Here is a 10,000-nt window from a genome sequence, read left to right as displayed (position 1 = left end):
TGTGTGTGTGTGTGTGTGTGTGTGTGTGTGTGTGTGTGTGTGTGTGTGTGTGTGTGTCGGGGGGGAGGGGGGGAGGGGGGGGATTGGGGGGAGGGGTGTTGAGAGAAAGAGGGAAGAGAGAGATGGAGAGAGAGAGAGAGAAAGAAAGGGACTGGTTGGGAGTGAGGTAGAGAGAGAGAGAGAGAGAGAGAGAGAGAGAGACCAAGATAGAGCCTGTAGTCTTTCAACACAGAGAGAGATGGAGAGAGAGAGAGAGAAAGAAAGGGACTGGTTGGGAGTGAGGTAGAGAGAGAGAGAGAGAGGTAGAGAGAGAGAGAGAGAGAGAGAGACCAAGATAGAGCCCGTAGTCTTTCAACACAGAGAGAGAGAGGGAGTAACAGTGAAAGAGAGAGAGGATAATGAGCAAAATCACTGAGCCATGAGTGCAGGCAGTCCCCTATTGTCACACACACACACACACACACACACACACACACACACACAGACACAAAACACTCACACTCACACACACACACATACATACACATACACACACATACATGCACGCACACTCACACTCACACACACACACACACACATACATACACATACACATACACACACTCACACACACACACATACACATACACATACACATACACACACACACACACACACATACACATACATACATGCATTCATATAGTTAGTATACTCCACATAAGCCTGTCCTCACACATACAGTACAGTCCACACGTGCACTGACACGTGCATGCCTGCAGTAGCTGTGTTTAAGCAGCAGAGAAACCGTGGGCTCCGAAGATGAAAGGCCGTCAGATCATTTGGAATATACAGACCTAGCCATTTTCAATCAGCTTCCCACCACTGACGTGTGCGTGTACGTGTTGCACTGTACGCGTGTCCACGGGGAGTGTGCGTCAAACCTCTTTTGTACTTTCAGGCAGTGTGTCTCTTTCTCTTTTTTTCCCGGCAGTGTTTTCAACTTCACACACATCACTGTGACTGCTACAGTACAGTACATCTCCATACCCCAGTACCCTGCACCCCCCTGCTACAGCAGTAGGCCAGCAGTAACAGCATCAGTCTTAATAACTGCATGTTTCCAGTCACCACACACAGGAGAAGCCTAACCCCGGCCTCGCTGACACGACGGCGGGCGGGGAAATCAATAACCCCAACGCTGAAAGGCCTGCCAATTTGTGAGCATGGGCAGAGCAGATCCATATACACTGCCAGTGTTTTAATGAAGGCAATGTTAACCAAGAGCCAGGGCCACTGTGGCTTTTCATTAGGGGGCCCACTCACAGCCACGGTCTACCGGGGGAGGGAGGGCAGGAGGGAGGGAGGAGAGGGAGAGAAGAAGGGAAGGGAAGAAAGGAATGAGAGAAGCCCCATCCCCGGAGACGGAGAGTGAGAAGATTAAAGGAGGTGCCACTGGGATGGGAAGAGGAAGAGAGAGGATCAGGGAAGCTAGGGAACACAGAGAGAGAGAGAGAGAGACAGAGACAGAGAGAGAGAGAGAGAGAGAGAGAGAGAGAGAGAGAGAGAGCAAAAACAGGGGGATGGAGATGAATGGAGATAGAGGAAGATTAACGTGGCAGCCTAGAAAAGACCTTCTAGCCTGGTGAACACGCCCCAGAACCATGTCAGTTAGCTCCCCCAGGTCCATGTGAGTCCGCCTGGGCCCTGGTCCTCCCCGTCTGCAGTACTAACCAGGCTGCTCCTGGCTCCTTGTTCTCCTGTAATTGGAGCTGCAAGGCCAAGACGAGCTCGCTGCTTGTCAGGGTGACAGTCAGGGCGGTTGGCTTCCATTAGGGTTTCATAAGTAAAGAGGGGAGGGAGGGGTGGCAGGGGAGCAGGGGGGGCTGTCAGCCCTCCATTGGGACCTGCCTCCCTCCACTACACACACACGCATGCACGCACACGTACACATGCACGCACGCACGCACACACACACACACACACACACACACCACCTCCATCTGCTTTGTCTCCCTAAAGCCAACACTACAAAGCAAAGAGAGAGAGAGAGAGAGAGAGAGTGAGTGAGAGAGAGAGTGAGTGAGAGAGAGAGAGAGAGAGTGAGAGTGAGTGGCTCCAAATGCGACACTCTCTAATGGCTTGGGCCTTTCATAACATGATGTGCATGTCTGGGTAGGAGAGGGGAAATAACAGACAGATTGAGTGTGAATGGGGAGAACTGGGTGCTGCACCAGATTGGCCTCCCTGCGTTTTGAATCGTTCCTCCTCATTATGGTGGAAAAGGGCAGTCTCCAAGCTACTTCCCCCAGCTGAGCCACCAAAACACAGACGCTCATCAAGACTCCTCTCCTGCTCCCAGACGACAGGGCATTATTGCGCCGTGCAGGATTTAATACAAAGTGCCATATCCTGAAAACTGAAACCGAGCGGCCTGCATTTCTGTCTGGGCGATTGTTAAGAGGGAGAATGGTGAAATCGCTCTCAGGATAAGTGGAGAGCACTATGAACATATCCAGATGTAGATGAGATTTGCGGTTTCGTCTCTGTTGTTGTTCCATTGTTGTTTAGATAGTCATCAAGGCTGCGGTTCCAGGAATAGCTAGTCGTGAACCAATTCATAACATCGTTCGCTTTATTCCTCATGGAGCCCAGCCACAGAAATAAACATGACTGCTTGTAACCAGAAAATGACATTTCTTCAGCGGTGTCTGCGCTGCCCTGAGCAGCGTCATCGAGGAGAGCAGGGCACTTCACATCGCTAATGGTAATAGTTACTGGCACTGAATAGGAGCTGAATATTGGCCTCGAAAATGAAAATAAATACTGCATGAATCAGGGATATGTTTAGGCCAGTCGAGCAACAATGCCAACAATGTGTTTATCTCTGCCTAAGGAGCAAGAAAGAGAGAAGGGGGGGGGGCCCCAGCGAGTGAATGCCAAATTCAATAAGAGAAAAAGGAGGAGTGTGTTTAGGCAGTAGAATGATAAGCTGCCTAGGTGACAGATGGAGAAAAAGGAGGGAAGAATGGAAAGGAGGAAGGGAGGGAAGGAAGGAAGGAAGGGAGGAGGGAAGGAGAGAGGGAGGAGGAAAGGGAGGGAGGGTAGGAGGGAGGGAAGGAGAGAGGGAGGGAGGAGGGGTGGGAGGGAAGGGAGGGAAGGAGAGAGGGAGGAGGGACGGGAGGGAGGAGGAAAGGAGGGAGGGAAGGAGAGAGGGTGGGAGGAGGGGTGGATCTCCAGTCATATTGAGGGTGCCATAGAACCCGGGCACATATTTCACAGTGTGTAACAAAGGCATGTGTCCTCCGTGTGTGTCTGAGACTATTGGATTGGATAAAAGGACTAATTAGAGTAGAAAAGGACATTGATTGACCAACATGCCAAGCTGACGAGCCCTAAATCCTGTTCAATGTGGCCTAGCAGTCACCCCTAATTACACTTTTGTTAGAATGTTTAATGTACACAGGCCTATGCACTGCCGCTCCCCTTGCCCCGGTGCCAATGCAGAGAATAATGGTTTGTCTGGTCAAGCCCAAATACTCACTAATTAACAACGGGCTACTTTCCCTTTACCTGCTCCTAATTGTCCCCATTCGTCTCCATTATAATCAGTTTGTCAAATGATAAAGGTATGTTTGTTTGAAGACCGCCGTCGGACACATTCTGGGCATGTTTCTTCTTTCCTGTTCTTTGTGGTGGTGGGCACGTGGCTCCGAGCAGCCATTAATGACATCCATCCATTTCCTGAGGGAAGGGATTTATGTCTCTGTCCTCTCCCAGACACACCACCATCCCTTTGCTGTTGTAGTAATTTAAGAAACATTTACTGTGTTTGTCTGGGGCCCCCTATTGCAGTACTTTGCTGTAGGCCTCTTTTCTCTCTCTCTCTTCCTTCCTTCCCCCTCTCCCCCTCTGTCTCTATCGCTTTCTCTCTCTCTCTTTCTTCTTTCCCTCTCTCTCTCTCTCTCTCTCTCCCCCTCTTTCTCTCTCTATCTCTCTCTCTCTCTCTCTCTCCCTCTCTCTTTCTTCTTTCCAAATGTTCTCCCTTTGGCATAGAGTAAGCTCTTTGTTTCTGTTGGTATTGGTCCCTGGTGCTTGCACTGCAAAGAACAAGTTTTCTCCTGACGTTTTCTTAATTGATCCATGGCAGCAGGCTCTGTGGTCTTCTGTTTTCACATTTTTAATAATTCATATATTCTGTTCTCCTGAGGAGTTTCCTCTCATGTTCTTTGTGGGGAGAAGAGACATATTGTCTTAGCCTTACTTTTTTTTTTCATCCAGTACAGTAGCTCTTGCCCAGATCGTAAACATTTTTTTCATTCGGTATCGTGGAAACTTTCTGAAGTTCAGGTCGAAATACTGTCAAGGAACTTAAAGTCATTAGTCACTATTAATTCCAGACTAGGCATCTTCCGCTGCAAAGTTAATGTGCCGAAGCGCGTCGGGGTTGGGAGATATTTTCAATCAGGAAGACAGTTATTACTGCTATTAAAATCACCATCCACTTTAGGTAATGAACGCAATTAGCCGTTACACCAATAGCATACCTTAGCTGGAGAGTGGAGCATTCCTCCCCACCCAGAAGGAGAGAGGGAAACAAGCCACTTTGTCAGATTGTAAACTCCCACATGTTTAGGAAAGCCAGAGCTGATCAAGCGTCTGATTGTGTTGTGTTCATTGACTTATGACCCTTTCTGTGTCTCTTTCTGTGTGTGTGTGTGTGTGTGTGTGTGTGTGTGTGTGTGTGTGTGTGTGTGTGTGTGCGTGTGTATGTGTGTGTGTGTGTGTGTGTGTGTGTGTGTGTGCCTGTGTGTGTATGTGTGTGTGTGTGCCTGTGTGTGTATGTGTGTGTGTGTGTGTCTGTGTGTGCGTGTGCATGCGTGCGTGTGTGTGTGTGCGTGTGCGTACGTGCGTGTGTGTGTGTGTGTGTGTGTGTGTGTGTGTGTGCGTGTGCGTGTGTGCGTGCGTGTGCGCAGGTCTACTTCAGGAGAGTTTCATCGATGAGCCTGATGGTCTGGTGTCTGTCAACCTGCTGGTGGTCTCTGCTGTGTCAGCCTTCGCCACGGGGGCGGTCCTGTCAGGCCTGGCCGTCTGCTGGATCATGAGCCACCGCCATCGCCACCGTACGCGAGGGACGGGCGCCGGCGGCTCCCGCCGCAAAGGAGACAAGGAGCAAAGCATGCTGGGTCAGGGCCGGAGCGGTTCGGTGATGAGCGTCACACGCACCAGCGGCAGCGAGAGGCCCCGCTCCCAGGTGGACAACCCCTTTGTCACACCCAACGGCTGGCCCAAAGGAGAGATGGACCCCGGGCTGCCCACGCCAGAGCAGACCCCCCTGCAGCAGAAACGCCCTCCGCCCAGCATGCGCCTCCCAGACACTGACTGGGACCAGAGCCAGACCTTCCTGACCTCGGTGGGCACGCCCTGCCCTGCCAACTCCGTCATCTACCTGAGCTCCAAGTACCTGCAGGGCGGCGGAGGGGGCAGGCACGAGGACCCAGGGGACGTGGCCCCTCCCAACACGGAGCGCCAGCGCTACCTGATCCTGGCCAGTCAGAGGGAGCACGGGGGCGGGGGCCGACCCAGCGCCACCCTGAGGAACTCTGCAGGCGAGTACAACTACCCCGCCACGCCGCAGGACTCCCCTGACCGCAGGAGGGTAGTCTCCGCCCCCACCACCCACATGGACTATGGGGAGCCCCCCCGCTGGACCCACGAGGGGCTCAACTATAACAGCAACAACGGAGCGCCCTACACGTCCCAGCGCCCCGGCCTGATCAGGGCCAACCTCCACGGGGGGCCCCGGGGGCTCAGCGATCTGGCCGACTTCAGCCACCTCCTGGGCAAGAGTGTGGGCGAGCACACCCCTAGTGGCCAGTGAGGAGTAGTGTGCCATGAACTCCCCCTTTCTGAAACCCATTCCCCCTCAGCAACTGGAATACCCCATCAGACTCTCTCTCCCGTCCCGAACCCCGCCCTGTCTGTCCTCTCTCACTGTCATTAAATGTTCTGACATCCCCCAGCGGCTGACTGAAGAGACTGGGACTCCAGAAGCCAGCAGTTTTAGAGAGAGAAAGGAGAAAAAGGGAGTGAGAGTTCCGTAGAGGCTGTTTTTTCCTAAACGGCGACGTCTCTGCTCTCACTCTCAGAGGCGCACCCCTCTGCTCTGTAAGTGGTTCGATCCATGGAGCTGGGGCTAGACACCACGAGACCAACCTCAAGGACTCAAAAAGTGGTGGAAGGGAAGGGACATTTTGTGAAAAAAGGAATAACAAAAGAAAAAAATTGAGAACCGCTTCACTGACAATTTAGCATTCTGTTCCAGTTGTGAAAGGTCTCCTCCTGCTATCCTGTGCTCAGCAAAACCATTCATTGGGTGTGACATTTTTATTTCTGCTTTGCTTTTGTGCCAGCGTTCACAGCAGACAATCATGTGCTCCTCCTAGGTGTCCAGGCAAGCTCCCCCATTCAGCTTGTGATTGGTTAGATGTTAGCCGTGTCAGAGGGCGTCAACTCCTGCTGAGTCAAGCAGTATGTGAGAGGCAACCATAGATAACAACAACAACTACAACAACAACAACAACAACAACAAAACACACACTGGAGTTTCTTAACAAAATATAAGCTCGATATGATGTCAACAATCCTTTCCTTTTTTTCGTTAGGTGAACAATCAAGGAAAAATCAACACATTTCTAATGTGTGTGTCTAACTCTGTGCTCTGTGTGTTTATAAATGACATGTTTTGGATGGGTAAGCCAGCATTTCATAATAGACTGCGCAGAGGTTGCATACCAACCCCAGTCTGCATTCCCCAATATATCAACAGCAGCGCTGGACATCAACATGTCGAGGTGGAGGGGGCAATAACCAGGAGGGAGACAGACGGATGACAGAGGGAAGAGACACTGTAACAAAGATGGATCAAACATTTAATTTGATTTTAAATTCAACCCCAAACATTTTGAATATCTCTGCTTTTCCTCAATTGGACAAGCAAACAGGGAAGAGGCAGAGAGCAGGGAGTGGTAATACAACACTCTCTATATCTATCTCCCTATCTCTCTCCCTATCCCTCCCTCCCTCCCTCCCTCCCTCCCTCCCTCTCTCTCCCTCTGCCTGTGTCTGTGTGTGACCTGACCTGGGGCCTCTCCCCTGCTCAGTGACGAGCACACAGTCCATTTAGGGGAATGTGAGCCCGGCTGAGGGACGTGGGGACGAGGCTCTGCCGCTGGGGAGCTCCATTCAGCCTCCTCTCTCTGACACTGAGCCTCTTTGTGCCCAGGAGCAGGAGGAGATGGCTGCAACAAATAGCCGTTAAGAGTCAGGGCCGGCGGGACGAACCCAGCGCCCCAGCCCAGTGGAATATCAATGAGGAGGACAGCGCCCACCCAATGCCTGCCCGTCTGGCACCCCCCACCCCCCACCCCTCCAAAGACACTGGCATAGTTTGGGCATGATGTGGGCTGATAGGGTAGAGGCTGGGGTTGGGGCTGGGGCTGAGGCTGAGGCTGGGGCTGGGGCTGGAGTTGAGGCTGGGGCTGGGAGGCTGGGAGGCTGGGAGGCTGGGAGGCTGGTACCATTCAAACTGATGGTTATCCCTGGTAGCTTCAATATCAATGTCTTTCAGCGTCTTTACAAAAGGGACACTGGCTAAACAAAAAAGACTTGCATGACCAGGGCGTGGATTCACTCACTCTCTCTCTCTCCGTTTGATGTTCTCCTTTGTCCGCCCCTCTCTCTCTCTCTCTCTCTCTCTCTCTCTCTCTCTCTCTCTCTCCCCCCACCTCCGTTCTCGGTGGCTGTGTTTGCCCATGCGAGGTCATGACCTGTGGATGTGTGGAGACCCGGCTCCGTTTCAGGGTCAAAATGTTGTGGAAGTTCTACAGTGGAAGCCGGGTCCTCCTCATCCTCCTCCCCTGTGCCCTCTATGGGCGGCCATTATCGGTGTGATTTCTGCAGCAACTCCCCCCCTTCCCCCTAACATTCACAAATCCTCACTCTGGGTGGCAACACGCATGGGAGCGCATAGATTTGGTTCATTAGTAGTCTGTGTGTGAGAGAGAGGGAGATGTGAGGAGCAGAGATGGGAGCTAGGAGAGCTAGAGCTTGCCGGGGAGCAAGACTGGGCTTTGCTGGGCTAGCCTGGCAGAGAGTGGGGATAGAGGGGGGATACACACAGCCGTACCAGGGCTCAGATGTATGCCGGGCTTATTGGGTTGTACGGTTGCTCTGAGCCAGGGTAGAGCCAGAAAGAGAGAGAGAGAGAGAGAGAAAGAGAGAGAGAGGGGACCTGGCCAGGACAGAGAGCCAGCAGTGGTGTGAGGAGCCAGGGGGTGGAGGTGGAGTTAAGGGGGTGGGGGGTGGGGGGTGGGGGGTCGTAGGCTGGGCTGGGCTGGATTGGCAGAGAGAGAGAGAGGGGCGGAGGTAAAATACTCACAGCAGCACCTGAGCTCAAACCCAGATGTGTTTCGGTCTTATGGGGCTGTCGGGCTTCTCTGTCGCCAGGGTAGAGTCAGGGAGAGGGAGAGGAGCCGGCCTGGACAGAGAGCCAGCAGGGGTGTGGAGGGCTGGGTAGTCTCAACGTGCAGGGCTAAACCACCGAGGTAGAATGGTCAAAGAGATTAATGAGGTGAAAGCACATGATCTACTGAGTCAAGGGCAAGAACTCAACCACAACTGGATGGTGTGATGGTGTGATGGTGTGATGGCGTGCGTGCGTGCGTGCGTGCGTGCGTGCATGCGTGCGTGCGTGCGTGCGTGCGTGCGTGCGTGCGTGCGTGCGTGGGTGTGTGTGTGCGTACGTACGTACGAGCGCGTGTGTGTGCGTACGTGCGTACGTGTGTGTGTGCGTGCATACGAACGTGTGTGTGTGTGTGTGTGTGTGTGTGTGTGTGTGTGTGTGTGTGTATGTGTATGTTAGTGTGTACAGTATAGTCAGTGTTACCATAATGGAGAGAAACGGGTGGGCTGGTGCGAGTGTTATTGCATTATTGCATTCTTGACACACATTCCATACTAGACAACCCCCCCCTCCTCTACTCCCATCTTCATTATAACCTTGACAGAAGTGCTGAGAATACAGGGCCTTGAACCAGCAGCCAGTGCCCCCCTGGTGGCCCCTCTCCCTCCTCTCCCTCCCACAGGCCTGGCAGGCCTCCCCTAAGTGCTGTGTGTGAATGAGGCCTCCTCTGCACTGCATGTCCTGCCCAGCCAGCCGTGCTCTCTCTCTCTCTCTCTCTCTCTCTCTCTCTCTCTCTCTCTCTCTCTCTCTCTCTCTCTCTCTCTCTATCTCTCTCTCTCTCTCTCCATCTCTTACACTGTTTCACTAAACATGCTTGATTAGGCAAAGTACATCCCAGCCCCTAATGGCCTGATGAGCCCCTGAGAAGAACAACAACAGACACGTCGGGAGGGGAGCAAGCACCCACTCTCTCTCCTCTGTAACCGCACACACACACACACACACACACACACACACACACACACACACACACAACACACAACACACACACACAACACATACACACACACATACATGCAAATACACACACATACATGCAAACACACACACACATACATGCAAACACACACACACACATACACACACACACACACACACACACACACACACACATACACACACACATACACAGAGAGCCCCAAACAAATTTAGGATGCAATTGAATTAGGCTCTGCAGACAACCCCAGGCCACAACGGAGACAGGCCAGACTTGTGGCTCAGACCCAGAGTTGTGCTCACACTGGGTCCTCTGGAAGCACCACACATGATAATATGATTATACTAGTCCACCATGACATGACAACACAGTTAAAGAATCTGGGGGTTCCCCTCTACACAACACTTCAGACTGAAAGATACACACATACAAACACACATACACACGCACACACACACACACACACACACACACACAGAGACACACACAAACACAGAGACACACACACACACACACACACACACACACACAGAGACACACACACACACACACACACACAC

The 10,000-nt window shown here is 52.3% G+C and overlaps 1 protein-coding gene across 1 annotated transcript in view; it reads left to right on the top strand.

Annotated features, from left to right (window-relative positions):
• sema6bb (sema domain, transmembrane domain (TM), and cytoplasmic domain, (semaphorin) 6Bb) overlaps positions 1-6,572 on the top strand; it is a gene marked incomplete at its 5' end in the record, with an annotated part of 42,602 nt that extends 36,030 nt beyond the window's left edge. The window contains one exon of the mRNA XM_083671541.1: positions 4,956-6,572. Within this exon, the coding sequence (XP_083527667.1) occupies positions 4,956-5,860 (905 nt within the window). The 3' untranslated portion in view covers positions 5,861-6,572. The remainder of the gene's footprint in view (positions 1-4,955) is intronic.
• Positions 6,573-10,000: the final 3,428 nt, after the last annotated feature.

The sequence above is a fragment of the Argentina silus genome (assembly GCF_951799395.1).
Source record: "Argentina silus genome assembly, chromosome: 6".
In the NCBI taxonomy this organism is placed as follows: domain Eukaryota; kingdom Metazoa; phylum Chordata; class Actinopteri; order Argentiniformes; family Argentinidae; genus Argentina; species Argentina silus.
The sequence above is the reverse complement of the archived record's forward strand: the minus strand, read 5'-3'. Positions and strand labels throughout refer to the sequence as shown.